The 14728-nt window shown below is 40.4% G+C and overlaps 3 protein-coding genes across 3 annotated transcripts; 1 reads left to right on the forward strand and 2 right to left on the reverse strand.

The window, feature by feature from the left end:
• The first annotated feature begins 273 nt into the window (after positions 1-273).
• On the forward strand, positions 274-8545 carry ruvbl1 (RuvB-like AAA ATPase 1). Its single transcript, XM_005943937.2, has 11 exons — positions 274-579; positions 4346-4432; positions 4538-4670; positions 5480-5631; positions 6120-6209; positions 6857-7006; positions 7124-7187; positions 7271-7469; positions 7567-7669; positions 7759-7850; positions 8193-8545. The coding sequence occupies exons 1-11, from the start codon at positions 439-441 to the stop codon at positions 8350-8352; spliced, it is 1371 nt and encodes a 456-aa protein (XP_005943999.1). The 5' UTR covers positions 274-438; the 3' UTR covers positions 8353-8545.
• An 86-nt stretch (positions 8546-8631) lies between these two features.
• Positions 8632-9810, reverse strand: mustn1a (musculoskeletal, embryonic nuclear protein 1a). Its single transcript, XM_005943941.3, has 3 exons — positions 9665-9810; positions 9438-9564; positions 8632-9125 (listed from the first exon to the last, which is right to left on the reverse strand). Exons 1-3 carry the CDS (start codon positions 9671-9673, stop codon positions 9028-9030), a joined length of 234 nt encoding a protein of 77 aa, XP_005944003.1. The 5' UTR covers positions 9674-9810; the 3' UTR covers positions 8632-9027.
• A 380-nt stretch (positions 9811-10190) lies between these two features.
• On the reverse strand, positions 10191-14347 carry rft1 (RFT1 homolog). Its single transcript, XM_005943942.3, has 10 exons — positions 14042-14347; positions 13864-13949; positions 13657-13779; positions 13289-13580; positions 13064-13198; positions 11940-12200; positions 11703-11847; positions 11506-11611; positions 11164-11413; positions 10191-11043 (listed from the first exon to the last, which is right to left on the reverse strand). Exons 1-10 carry the CDS (start codon positions 14102-14104, stop codon positions 10879-10881), a joined length of 1626 nt encoding a protein of 541 aa, XP_005944004.1. The 5' UTR covers positions 14105-14347; the 3' UTR covers positions 10191-10878.
• Between the last annotated feature and the right edge of the window lie 381 nt (positions 14348-14728).

Here is a 14728-nt window from a genome sequence, read left to right on the forward strand (position 1 = left end):
TAATAGCACTTTAATCACATCTTAATTTTGAAATTATTAAAACCCGTCTACCTTTTTTATTCCTGCATTTATATTGTATTTTAATTCATATATTTGCAAGTTTCTGACAGTTTCTACTACGACAAACCAACAGAAACACAAACGGAAATGGGAAACGACAAAAGGGCGGGCTCTGGAGTGTTAATGTGATTGACAGGCTCTAATCCAATGAATGCTCAGGGATATTTGGCGTAGCCCAATAGTTTACCACAGTTGTTAGATGGGCGGTACTTAAAGGTATCACTTCCGCTTATTTTCCCTAGTAACCCACATGGAAACAAATTTTCCTGTGTTTTGAGTTTAGGCGCCGATTGAGGCGGTATTTCGTATCAGAGATTATATGTGTATTTAACACATCTGGCAGACTTTACACTATACATTTTCACAAATAACGCAACTATGAAGATCGAGGAGGTAAAAAGCACAACAAAAACGCAGAGGATCGCTTCACACAGTCACGTCAAAGGACTGGGGCTAGACGAGGCCGGTAATGCTAAACAGACAGCATGTGGACTCGTGGGCCAGGAAGCTGCAAGAGAGGTAATATTCGTGTTTCACGTCATTTGCTTTCTTTTTTCTTTTGGGGGAATATTATGTAAGAAGGGAATATTTACGAGGACAATTGAGCGCTTTACAGGCACTACAGTACAAGCTAATCCTATTAGCATTGAGTGGGGTCGCTGTCGTTTGCGGGTCCGATTTGTGACAGAGAGACGCTGACTTATAAGAAGACGGTATATACATCCCTATAGTTTAACTTAATCTGGATTAAAAGTATGAATTGTGAATTTATAATAACTGTTTTCTAACGGAAAGCAGGGAGGTATCAGTTGTTGATGGATCTAGTTGAGAAAAAACGGATCTGCTGTTGGGTACAGGTACAATAAGGGCAACCAGATGAACTACATTTATTTAAAGCCATTTTAACATTCAAATGTGGTTTAATATATCCCTTTTCTTAAGTGGAAAATTAAATGATCCCGAACAGCAGTGAATTATGGGAGCTGATACAAATTTTAATGGCATACAAATTTTTCTTGTTGGCCATTGTCAATTTTTTGTATTTATCTTTTTATTTGCTATTTATTCCCATTTTGTGCTGGTAATTAAAAACAAAACAAAACATCATTACTAATAAAAAAAAAGTGGTGTAAAGTCTTTCAGGGTGTCACACTATATTTAAAAAATGTACACCCACAAAACTCATGTAACACACCAATTCAATGATCAGTGGCCACTGACATTGGTAAGTAATATTTATTTGAATGTACAAACTGATATATTTGCAAGTTAGTGTGAGTTTTATTGAAAATTAAACATTGCAGGTTCATTGTTAACCCAGCAAAGCTTTTCACAAACTAAATAGCAAAGTTATGGTAAAGACTAGAGCAGGGATGTCAAACTCATTTTATGTTGTGGGCCACATACATCCATCTTTGATCTTAAGTGGGCTTGACCAGTGAAACTCTTTTCCGTCAGTGTATAACTGCACATTTAATCTCTGATGAGATATCTTAACATAAGATAAAGACGTGCAATTTAAACAGCATGTCTCAGTTTTTCTACATGATATAGACATTTTACTGTAGTAAATAGTAAAAGAACTCAACATGATTCTTTAGTCTTAAACTGAAAGAAATTAATGTCTAAAATTGCTGAAAAGGTTCTGGTAGTTCCCTGTTCAGACTGGCCTATGAAACAGCATTTTTTTTTTAAGTCACAAAAATTATATTTAATTGGGAATCGCTGTGAAAAAAGCAGCCTTTTTAGAAAATAGTGGAGGAAAAAAAACCTGGAAATTTTCTGTCATTTAATTGCTTATCTGTTGCTTTGGTGTAATATGAATAGGGATGTCTTTAGCAGCAGGAAAAAGCTGTAAAACCTATGAAAATACAGTTAAAAAAATAATAATTTATTCCACCTTGCACATTTTCCAAAGTTATCCAATGGGCTGGATTGGAGTCTTTGCTTGGTTTATTTTGGCCCCCAGGCCATATGTTTGACACCCGTAGACTAGAGCCTGATTCATTTATCAGCAGGGTAGGTTTATCAACAGTTAATAGCTGTTTAGTGGTCTGTTAGTATTGGCATTTATACTGCCTTAACAGTGAAAATAGGGAAAATATAAAGAGGAGACTAGAGAACGACGTATTGACACTGCATAGTTTGTCCATCAGAGGGCACTCTGCAACTTCCCTGTTATTTGGAACGCCACAGAAGCAACAACCAGAGCATTAATGAATTACTATAGTAACAAATGTTAGGGAAATCTGTTTATGTTTTACATTTCTGACAGATAAAAAAAATCAGATATTAGAAATTATTTTCTTAATATTCTTAAAATTCCTACATTGACCCTGCCCACCTCTGATGTGTACTCTGCTACATGCGCTGCACCCAGTGCTGATGTTTTTGTAAAGAATGAAGGTAAAACATATTTATATAGCACATTTCTAGATGAAACGTTTTACCACAACAATCAACAAAGAACAATGCTGATATAAAAACACAACAATAATTTCCACTAGGAAAAAGCAAGTCTATGCAAATAAGCTCCTTTAAAGTTTCATTGGAGTCCACGGATTTTAAATGTAATAGTAGTACAGTACATTCTCAATCCCTAATGCATGATTTCCTTTCATTTTCGGTCTTCGGAGTAGAACAATGAGGTTTTGGCCAGAAGATCTCAATCACCTGCCTGCTGTATATGGATGCAATCGTTTACTAATGAAAGCAGGCATTTGATCATGCAGAGCTCTGAAAATGATTGCAAAGATCTTAGTCTGAACTTATGGGGATCCAGGGTGAAGACGTCAAATAGGGTGTCACATCAGAACACTTGGAGGTAGCCTCGCAGCTGCTGGTTGGACTATTTGTAAGCGATCCAACAAATGACCTATTGAAGCCAATGTACAGTGAATTGCAGTAGTCCAGTTGTTTCCATTTCCGATTTGGACGGAATTTTACTGAGGCGAGCATTATTTTGTAGATGATAAAAGCGGGATCACAGGATGGGAACGAGAACAATTAGCATTTCTTAAGTAATTGTGCAAGCTGTTATTTGCTATTCTGATACAAATATACAATGCATTATTATTTCTCTGACAGTTAATGTGAGTGGCTACAGAGGATTGCACAGATTATAACTACATTGACACAGCTTGTAGTGCTGCTACGATTCAGAATAACTTGCATAACTCGATTGTAAAGAGCAAAAAATCCTTGGGGCAAATTGTTTTTGCTTCTATGCTTTGTTTAACCCACAGCTCTGTTGTTCTCAGTCATCACCCAGCATCTCACTCATATTTGCGACTAAAAATAGAGATGCAATAGAAAAAAACTAAGTCATTAAATCCACACAGCCCCCAGTTTTTAAACAAAAAACTCATAACACAACAGCAGCACTTTCAATCACAATCACAAACCTGCAGCAAGCAGGGGTGAATCTAAAGGTGAGCATGGTGTATATTAGGCCATTTATTTCAAGGCTTTCGTAACAGTATTTTTCTGATTTTTAATAACATAAAATGGTTTATTAATAAAATCGTGTTTTCTAATAAAAAACATATAAAAGTTTTTTCTTCAGGCCTAAAAAAAAATGTCCACGTGCCAGTAAAACTCTAAACCACTGACTTGGTGCTGTTAGGGTGGACACTTCATTATTAATAGCATCTATATGATCATAACATCTTGTTTACATCAGCGCTCAGGGTGACATTCAGAATGTCGATCTGCTCGCTTTTCTTCATTGCAGCAATGCCACACCCTTAAAGGGATTACAGACAGACTCACTCACTGATACACTAGCACACTTAAACACGCAGATGCACAAAAACACACATGAACACACAGCAGATCTACCTCATCCATGAGATATAACACCATCGGAACTCTTTTTGCCTTCTACTAATGAGAGAAAGCCCCCCCGTCCCCAAGAACACAGAGTAAAAGAGCTAATACCTTATTTTAGATTCATGTATATCTTATTTTATGACATTATTGTACTTTTTGACAGTTGTATGCTGTTAAACTTTTAAACACTCTACTAAATCGGATGTGAATTGCTAAATTCTTGTTTCACTCGGTGGGCTTTGAATTGAATTGTTTTTGTCAGCCACATTAAAGGAACTGACGTTTGTATCAGAGTGTGACTTTAGTCACAACAGATGCGTTGCCTCGTGTGCTTTACAGTTCTCCAACAGGGTTGTATAACGCCTGGGTTCAGGAGTGGGGGTTTTGCTAGTTAGTTGTATTGCATTTAAACCTTGCGCGTGTGCATAATAGTCTAATTTGTCTTATTCTCCAGGCTTGTGGTATCATCGTTGAGCTGATCCGCTCAAAAAAGATGGCAGGGAGGGCCGTTTTACTGGCAGGGCCACCTGGAACAGGAAAGGTAAGTGTGCGGTGTTCAGCAGTAAGGTTTAATTTAATATAGCAGATATCTCTGCAGCGTTTGTTAACCATGCCTCTTTATTTCTTCCTGCCTGCGCACCTTCAGACTGCCCTCGCCCTGGCTATGGCACAGGAGCTGGGAAACAAGGTACCATTCTGCCCCATGGTCGGCAGTGAGGTCTACTCATCAGAAATCAAGAAGACAGAAGTATTGATGGAGAATTTCAGGAGGGCGATTGGTAAGTGTTGGATAGATTTTTAACCCAGATTTTAGTTTTCTGTTCTCCAGGTTTACTCGATGGGTTGTGACCTGTTGGGCATTTAGTTTGTAGAAGTGAAAATGAGCTTACTATTACCAAAGGCTTAATTGGTAAGAAAATAAGAAACTGGCCTAATGATTTAATTAGATTTAATATTGATATACACCTAAAGCATTTTGTCTTTTTAAAAATAATATTTTTATGCGTGTCTTCTATTGTACTGGTGGGAAAAGATCAGGTCATACTAGCAGTGAGAAAGAAACTCTTGCACACACAGTTGTCATGAGCTGAAAGGTAACACTGTAAAGCAGATTTATAAAGGTGGTGAGAAGGAATAGCAGAAAGGGGATCTGAGACTGCTGATGCTACCTGTTGAGTGGGCAGCAAATGGAGCCAAGGTGGAGGGAGACGTGGTCATTAGCACATTCACTCCACCCCTTGAGCAGATTCTTCAGAGAGACCAGGTTTCATTTGAACGTTGTCATCACCTTGTCACTAACAGCACCCTGATGGACAGTCCCCGCCTTTAGAGCTGCTCTGTGCCCCACAGCACCGAGGATTAGACACCTGTGTGCTGCATGTAACAGGAACAAGAGCATGATCGTGTTACACTGAACAATGTCCAGTCATTTCACAGGACACATGTTTCTTTTCTGTAATAAAATACGTTGCTCGGTGATCCAATGGATGCTGCGGCTTAGCTCATGTAGGAATATAAAGACCAGATTAGGTTGTGCATAAGATTGTATGTGTGTAAATGTGTAACTGTAATGCTGCGCCATATTCAGGATTGCGCATCAAAGAAACAAAGGAGGTGTATGAAGGGGAGGTGACAGAGCTGACCCCATGCGAGACCGAGAATCCCATGGGCGGCTACGGCAAAACCATCAGCCACGTCATCATCGGTCTGAAGACTGCCAAAGGCACAAAGCAGCTCAAGGTCAGACTGAGAGTTTTAATCTTTCTTAGTTTGTGTTTGTAGTTTTCCTTCTGTTGGAAACTCAGTTATGTTGTGTGAACAAGCCATATAGTAATGCAAATAAGGACCAATGTTAAAGCACCAACAGTTACATATTATCAATATGTTAATGACTTCTGTTCAAATTTAGCTTTCAGTTGTTTTTATTTTCTAACTGTGATTTATAGTTTTAGTAAACAGGTTAATGCTGCTGAGGGAAATTAGATTTCAAGTATAGTCTGATGTAATAATGCTAATGGCAGGGTGCAGGTTTAGCTCAGTGTATGGCTGAGAGCTGCCGGCCCGGGCTTGAGTCCGATATCTTTCCCCTCAGCTTTCCTGTTCTTTCTTCACTGTGTCTGTCAATAAAGCTGAAAAAGGCCAAAAAAAAAAAAAACCCTATAATGCTGACAGCCAAAGCTAGGCCAGCGTTTTGCTTTAAAACATTTAAAGTTGTTGTGTTTCCTTAGCTGGATCCCAGTATTTACGAGAGTCTTCAGAAAGAGCGTGTGGAGGTGGGAGACGTCATCTACATTGAAGCTAACAGCGGAGCCGTGAAGGTAAACTATTTTACTTTTATGCTTTTATGTTACATTTGCAGCACATTTTGGTTTTTGGCAAAAGTGAGAAACTGATCATGGCTGATTGTTCATTTACCAGATTGTGTATAGTTTACAGATGAAAAATGTTTTTTCCAAAAAACGTCTTAGTCGGGTCAAAGTTGATGGTTTTTCCATCTTGCTTGTCCTCTTCAACCCTTCATGGTGGCATGCTTTCATCTCTCTCCACCCTGCTGCATTTGTGTTGTACTCTGGAATGAGCCTCTCATTCCTGCGGCTCTTCATGTTCCATTTATCTCTCCATCTCCCACAGTGCCTCTTTACCAACAGTGGGGCTTGCGGCCTGTGCTGAAAGGCTGCAGGAGCGGTTCTTTTAATCAGTGCAGGTGGGCCAGAAGCACAGGTCGGCTCTAGTCAGAGGGTAAAGGAGGAGGGCTGGGCGACACATTTGTTACTGTTGACAGCCACCTCATGACTTTCCTTCTGAACCTCTTTCATCCTTCAGCCACATGCCCTTGTTCCTGCAGTGGGCTGGCACTGAGTTCAGTCATACATCTGCTCTCCCTCCTGCAGTGTGGTACCTTTCCCTTCATTGTTGACTGCAGCAATGTGAGACATTAATCTTTTCTATTACTGTGCCTTTGCAGAGACAAGGCCGCTGTGACACCTTTGCAACAGAGTTTGACCTGGAGGCAGAAGAGTATGTTCCGCTGCCCAAAGGTGATGTCCACAAAAAGAAGGAGATTGTCCAAGATGTCACACTGCATGACCTGGATGTTGCAAATGCTCGCCCCCAGGTACATAACTGCAATAATAAAGTAGCATCGGTTTGGAATAAACACATCTGTATACATCCTAAAGTTGATTGTTTTTATATTGGCACTCTTTATAAACGGTTCATTGTTTCATCTCAGGGAGGCCAGGACATTCTCTCCATGATGGGACAACTGATGAAGCCCAAAAAGACAGAAATCACTGGTAGAGACGGTGTAACAGCTAACTCAGACTAAATCTCTCAAGTTGTCTTCAGTTCTTGACCCACTGCCAATTTCTCGCTGCAGATAAATTGCGTGCTGAGATCAACAAGGTGGTGAACCGCTACATAGACCAAGGTATAGCTGAGCTCGTACCCGGCGTGCTGTTCGTGGATGAGGTGCACATGCTGGACATTGAATGCTTCACGTACCTCCATCGAGCACTGGAAAGCAGCATCGCCCCCATTGTCGTATTCGCTTCTAACAGGGGAAACTGTTTAATCAGGTGAGAAGTGCTTTATGGAGAGAAGCACATTTTGTTTTTGTTTATTTTTAAGGTAAAACAAAACAGTTTCAGGATTTAAGTAGTTTTTGTTGACCAGGGGGACAGAGGACATCAGTTCTCCACACGGCATTCCTCTGGACTTGCTGGACAGAGTCATGATCATTCGCACCATGTTGTACACACCACAGGAGATGAAGCAGGTAAGTCTGAAAATCAATTTCTGTGGATTATGTGATGTGCGACATCAAACTGTCTGTGCATGCGTCACTAACGAGGCTGTGGTCTGCAGATCATCAAGATTCGGGCTCAGACCGAAGGAATCAGCATCAGCGAGGAGGCTCTTACACACCTGGCAGAGATTGGCACCAAGACCACCCTCAGGTACGGCCAAACACTCTGGGTGTGGGTGTGTTATAATGAAATGCCTCAACTCAGTTACGGTTTGCTCAACAAAATCTTTCTATTTTTGACGTACCGTAATAAATTTGTTTAGCCATAACTGTTGCCAGATGCTTAAAAAAAAAACTTTGTTCAAAGGGATTAGAATAGCTCAGCTACGTCACTGAGACCAACATGTATAAAGTTACAGATAAAAGACTGTATACTGTAGTAAAGCTCTTGTAGAATTTGCACCCATTAAACTATCTTCTGCTATAAACAGGTTTACTATAAATATGTGTGTGTGGGTGTACTGAGTCTTTCCTATTTCCTGTTTTGTCTCAGATACGCTGTACAGCTGCTGACGCCAGCAAGTCTGTTGGGCCGCGTTCAGGGAAAAGAAACAGTGGAGAGGGAGCAGGTAGAAGAGATCAATGAGCTGTTCTATGACGCCAAGTCTTCAGCAAAAATCCTCCAAGATCAGGATCACAAGTTTATGAAATAAAACTTGTGATCATTGTATTTGTCCATCCTAGTTTCACTCTAACGTTCATTGCATTTTATCATCTTTGCCCTTCACTGTAACTCACTCCGGTGTCCCTGCCTCTGCTTTCTGTAGTAGTTTTGTTCAGATGAATTTTTATTTGTTCCATTTGTCAATGGAAAGTTTTGAAATAAAAAAAGGAAAAATTTTCTTAGTTTTGCCTCTTATTTTTGGATTTTAGTAGTAAAGTTTACAAGCATCTCACTGTAATAACAGACAGGCAAGAAGAGACAATTTGCATCATTTCAAGAGATTTTATTGCAAAGTAATTTCGTAATCGTTGCTGAATAAATCTGTCTTTCTGTTCATTATTATTATTGTTATTAAGGTTTTTCTGAAGTGTACTGCATACACTACTTTATACTCCCACTCTGAAACTTCCGGTGTAACAAAAAGTCGTATCAGACAGATCAACAAATATGTTTTAAACACTGAAACTGAGTTCATCAGTTAGGCACCTTTCTTAAAATTCAAGGAACTATCAATATAAATCTAGTGTAAAATTTTGTCATAACGAAATACAGAAAAAATGGGCTTTAAACAAGATTTTCCTCAGGTTGAAGTAAGACAAGAAAACAGCTGATCCAAACACATGAACATGGAGCAGGTGTGATTCAGCCACGGTCAGGTTTTCTCCTATTTCCTGATTGGCTGGCCTGAGCGAGTGTTGAAAGCAGTCTCTGCTCCTGACCTCGCTCTGCTGAACACAGAGGGTGCAACTTTACCCATTTTCTCTGTGAAGAACAGGAAACAGCAGTAGGATATCTCACTGTAAATGCAGCAGTAAAGAGGATTATGTAAGACAAATATTTGCTCTGTAAGTACATGGTGTCCCGCTCCGTGTCAGAGGGAACACTGTGACAGGAATCTCCCATCATTACAACCCCTTTCATTTTTTTCTTCTTCTCTGTATATGGAATGGAAACTTGAGCATCATGAGAAACGCCCCTCGCATTTACTCACGGCTGCAGTGTGGTCTTAGCTTAACCAAATACAGAAAGCAGAATAGTTTCATTCGCTCTCATCTGCTGGTTTAGTGTCCTTACCGCACTCCTCCATTACTTCCATTGTCTTGCTCTTGGGAGGCCCGGCAGCACCCAGCTTGTTCTTTGCTTCATTCAGGTCTTCTTCTCTCACTTCAGGACGCTGCATTTGCTCATCTTCCTGATTAGGCTGAAAGGCAGTAAAGGGAAAGTAAAACACAGAGGTTACTGACAGTCCCCGTGTCTGCAACAATTATGCCCTGCTTTGAAAGCTCAAACACTGCTCTTACTTGAGACATGATTGTTGAGTAGCTGAAGATGGCCTGGAATAAATTCTCTTTCTTTCAGCGGGCTCTCTTTCTCCAACAGGCCGAACCCAACACACACTCTCATATATATACACAACCTAACAGTGAGTCAGTCTCCAGTGGGCAATAACTCTGTTCCTAACACATAAAAAATGACGTAATGAGGGAACTGACTCCTCCTCTTGATCTCTCCCTCCTATTTTTCTCAGGGTCTGCTTCTTCCTTAGAAAATGAAACACTTCTACAACTTGTGGCATTACTTTTTGTCGAATAAATCGGAGGTGTAGGAATCTTGCAAGCGTGGTTGGGCAGCTGCTTTCTAACAGCGCTGACAATAAACAAACCATGCAAATTAAACTCAAAGTTTATAAGATGTGAATCAAGAGATAAGTACTTGATTTTCTTAAGAGGAGACTTAATTTTTCCTGCTGTAAAAGAATGTCACCCCACCCACACACCCATCCATCCATCTTTGTGAAAAAATTGCTGGGCTGATGGGATAGGTTCATTTTCCATAATTACATCATTATTCAACCCCACGGAGACCCCAAATTCAGTGGAAATTAGTTTAGGGGCAAGAAAAGCAACTAAATGGCTGTCTTATCAGACAGGGAAACAATTACAAAGTAGCTGAGTTGACTCAAACTTTTCTTTCTAAAAAAAGGAAAAAAAATACTAGTGCAAATCAAGGCTCAAGAACGTAACTACTTCTCACAATATAAACAAAATGTTTGGTCAAGGTAAGGTAGCAGAAGTCAAGCATTTCATTTCATTTTAGTAAACATGTTGTACTGCTTCTTAAATACAACTCTACTCCAATCAGTCAACACTGAGAGCGCCTGCCTTAGTTTGTGCACAACTGTTTCACCAAAACAGCTACAGAGGTAGGTGAGCAACACATAAACGTAGTATTTAAAACCAAACTTTTTTTCCATTTAATTCCTGGAAAAACACCACAGATATAAATACAGTGTTCATGGTCATTGTGTAAAACAATAAAGAGTTTTATTAAAATACATCCACTTTTTTTAAACCCACAACTAAATTCATTCATTTTTTTTTTATATAAAACTCACAGATTCACACACGCTCATGACACATGTGAGGTCCTTAGAAAGAAAAGGTTGTTCCCCGGCTCAGTTTGTAGCGGAAACGCACGACTTCTTTGAGTCAGGTGTAACAGTTTTACGTCTAATTTAAGTGCGCTTCTTTCTGAATCGAGGCAGCAGCTGAGTGCTCACAAACTGAACAAGCTTAGTCTCTGTGAGAAGAACAGCTACAACCACACCAAGCAGACATATTGCCCCCACGCCGATATGGACGAGCCTCTGAAGCAAGCCGCTGTCGCAGCAGAAAAAAGCCTGGAGACAAGAAAACAGATGCTCCAGTTAGGATCACAGACTTCTACAGAATAAAAATAATAATAAGTACGTTTACTAAAAGCGCAGCTTAAAAGTTCCTGTTTTGAGAAAAAAACAAACCTCAGAAACTGCTGTGACAACTCCACTGACGCCCAACGCCAGCAGTATGAGAGGGGAGGGCAACAGGCCTCGCAGAGGTTTCCACCGACTCAACTGGAAGTACCGGTGTATGTAAAGCAGGCTGTGTAAGATACGGAGGCCCATATTGAGGCAGTTTGCCAGTATGAAGCCAACACTGCCAGCCCAACTTGTCAGTACGTATGACAGGAAGAGGAAGGAGACAGACAGGGCTAGCATGATGAAGTTGTACCTGAGGACATAAACTCAGTGTTAAATGACAGTTTACACGCTATAAAATAACTGTGTGTCTATGTACATATATATGTGTTTCTGCATTCTCACTTGTCAACCTCTTCTTGGCTCATGACAGCAAAAACAAAACACTCTGTTACACCATTCACAGCAAGCAGGAGGACATAGCAGCTGTAGCATTGCAGCAAACTGGGCCCTAAAAAATAAAGAAACACATTTTACAAATTCCCAGCAAAGCAAAATGTCATATACTGGTGTCTCCTGTCACCGGATTCTAGCTCACATACCTGACCCACTACTAAGGAGAGAGCCACCATAAATATCCAGAGCCAGGTGAGAGTATGCATAACCAAACACTGTGATAATCAGACCAATCACCAGCACCAGTTTCAGCAGGCACTCCAGGACCTCTGCGACAATGGCAACTTCGTCCTATAACAAAAACCAGCAAAAAGAGGTCAAATCAACAATTCCAGCATAGCCACTCACAAACATTTGTTTGAGATAACGTCCACAGTTCAGACCTGTTTCTGACTTTTGACATTGCGCCCTCTCTCCAGCACTTTGGCAAAGAATATGTAGAAGCTTTCTTCAATTGGCAAGAAGATGAAGCGCGCCACCATGGAGCCCAGATTATTGACGATATCATAAACACCCTGATCTCCAAAGCTGAGGACGTTCAAAAAGGTCATGACGTATCGCTCACCCTCGGTCAGGATCTGCTTCAGGAAGGATTGCTTGAAGAAGCTCCAAGTGAGCCGCGCTAGATTCCTGTCGACTAACGGCTTTAAACACAGAAAAAGGTTAAGAATGTCCCCCGTGAATAGTAACCAAAATATAATTAACAATCACAAATAATCAGATTTTTACAACATTTTCTGCTTGACTGTCTCTAATTTACCTAAAACATTATAGCACAAAGCTTGGATATAAATTTTTAGCTTTATATGCTAAATGCTTTTCTAGATTTTTTAATGGCCTATCCACCCACTTTCAGGCCGTTGTTTCCCTGAGGCATCTGAGGCAGTGTAACCCAAACCTAACCTTAACGCCAGAACTTCCACAGGCAAGCAGGGATCAGATAATCATCATGCTGACTGCTGCAACGAAGGCTGCTGTCTATGATATTGTAATATACATGAACATGATACATTGTTGCATTTATTTTAAACCTAATCTGAATGATTTGATTCCTTCAGGGCAGAGTGCATGCCTTAAAAGTGGGTCTCAAAAATGTAAACTTTGCACAAAATAGAGTTTTCTTCTATTCAGGTTAGACTGTCTGCTATTGTTTTTGTGGTACAAATTGTCATATTTGCTCTACCAGCATGAAAGTTGAATGGTAATGCCATTTTCTTAATTTTTGCGACTAGGAATTTCATAAATCAGATAGATCGATAGATAGATCGATAGATCGATAGATCGATAGATCGAGAGAGAGAGAGAGAGAGAGAGAGAATGATTTGATCTTCAGTGCGAATATTTCACAGCAATCATCACATACATCCAAACTTTGTACCATAAATTTAGCATGCAAATTTGGAGATGGTCGAGCAGAAGGCACACAGTGATTTCAGATGCAATGACTCAGTGTGACTTTGATGGGATCAGTGATGAGTAATGCATAATGACGTGCAAGGTCAAGTACCTCTCCATACTGTCTGCGGGGCAGCAAATCTCTAACACGGCGCAGTGGGAAACTATTCCTCGCTGCCTCTTTGGAACCCAGGAAATGAATGAAGTAAACAGCATAGCATAGCACCAGGATCCCTGTGTACACCAACTAGAAAAAGTGAACACAGCACAAAGTCGTGAAAAGTTCAAACAAATATCTGCAGAAATAAAGCAGCTGATACTTCAGCTGATTTCTTACATGAGCAGCAGAAAAGATGTAAAGGCCCCATTCACGGGAAAACACCACCAGCACCACAGTTATGCTGCACTTTGCGATCATTGCCAAGCTTTCAGCCACCACTTTCAATCGGATAAACATGTGAGCTTGAGCCAAGACCCACAAGGGTTCCGCCAGGAGCTCCTGCACCCCAGATAAGGCAAACAGCACCACAGCAGGACTGTAGTAAGGGACAGTGTGAGCATCTGGGACCTCTAGGAGCCAAAGCCACACATATGACAGAAGTACTGCCCATAACACACCAAGGGGTACCCTGAAAAATTAGAAATAACATGTGAGCATCAAAAACTGAAAATCAGAATGCCTATTTTATCATCTAATCAACTCACGTCATCCATAGGAGATTGATAACTGGTCTCCAGCTGTGGTTTTTGCCCGATTGCCCGCTCAGACAGGCCCTCCGGAAAGCCTCTCTGGACAGAAACACTAATGTGGAATACAGCAGTGTAAGCCTGCATAATAAAGACACAGGTAAGGACACATGTTATAGCGGCTGGAGCCCGAAAACCATTGTGTTGTTTTCCTGCAAACTTTACCTGACATTGACCACCCCAATCAGCTCTTTGGACACAAACCGCAGCGTAAAGGCATTCAGAAGAAAGGTGAGCACACGGAACATTACCTGAGGACATAAAACCGGACAAATAAATGAATAAATAAATAAAACAAAATGCTGCAAATGCTCAACACACATCAACTACCGTGTTTGTTTACCTGTAGCAACACATTATAGGACGCTAGAGTGGACACACTCTGCAGTATGTCCTGAGAGCTCATTTTGATCTTCCTTTGGCTCTGTGAAAACTGTAGTCAGGTGTGGAGTATACCAGGTGTCCGCTGCTTTCTACGAAGAAGAATCATAATGCTGCCATAGTGTGGGAACTCTTATCTCGACCGCATTACAAACCGGCGGCACCAGACATTATTCCAGTAGAGCAACTATGAGCTGTCAGTTGTGCCCGGCAGTTAAAGCTGTGGATCGTACACCAATACTTCCGTAGACATTTTACGCAAGCGCATTACGTAGTGACGTCACGCAACGTTGCTTTCACCCTAGTGCCACTAGATAGCGTCATAATGCTTAGGAAAAATCTATAGATGAAATCAAAAATTAATGCTCGGGAATTTATTATGTACTACAGGTCCACGTGGACCACGTGTTTCTGAAAAATGCATTACTGGTTAATATCTCCAAATTCGACTTTCTGACTCAAACCTTGGTTGTTGATGTTTTAGTGGCAGAAACAAGCATCCATAGGGTCTCAATATATTCGCTATATAAACACATATATGCATTTCTGATAAAAATAATAATAATAATAATAATAAGTTACGGGAAAATGTGTCTAATATTTCCTGTCCAAATAAAAAGATTAACAAATAGAAAAATAAATATTTTGT

The sequence above is a fragment of the Haplochromis burtoni genome, unplaced genomic scaffold, assembly GCF_018398535.1.
Source record: "Haplochromis burtoni strain Fernald_Lab_line unplaced genomic scaffold, NCSU_Asbu1 Contig_177, whole genome shotgun sequence".
Lineage (NCBI taxonomy): Eukaryota > Metazoa > Chordata > Actinopteri > Cichliformes > Cichlidae > Haplochromis > Haplochromis burtoni.

Coding starts and splice junctions, on each gene's coding strand:
- rft1 (XM_005943942.3), bottom strand. CDS start 14,104: ATGAGCTCTCAGGACATACTGCAGAGTGTGTCCACTCTAGCGTCCTAT. Junction 13,581..13,656: donor ATCAATCTCCTATGGATGAC/GTGAGTTGATTA, acceptor CTAATTTTTCAG/GGTACCCCTTGGTGTGTTAT. Junction 11,612..11,702: donor TCTCCTTAGTAGTGGGTCAG/GTATGTGAGCTA, acceptor TTTATTTTTTAG/GGCCCAGTTTGCTGCAATGC.
- mustn1a (XM_005943941.3), bottom strand. Junction 9,126..9,437: donor GGAAGTAATGGAGGAGTGCG/GTAAGGACACTA, acceptor TGTTCTTCACAG/AGAAAATGGGTAAAGTTGCA.
- ruvbl1 (XM_005943937.2), top strand. CDS start 439: ATGAAGATCGAGGAGGTAAAAAGCACAACAAAAACGCAGAGGATCGCT. Junction 4,433..4,537: donor GGCCACCTGGAACAGGAAAG/GTAAGTGTGCGG, acceptor GCGCACCTTCAG/ACTGCCCTCGCCCTGGCTAT. Junction 6,210..6,856: donor CTAACAGCGGAGCCGTGAAG/GTAAACTATTTT, acceptor GTGCCTTTGCAG/AGACAAGGCCGCTGTGACAC.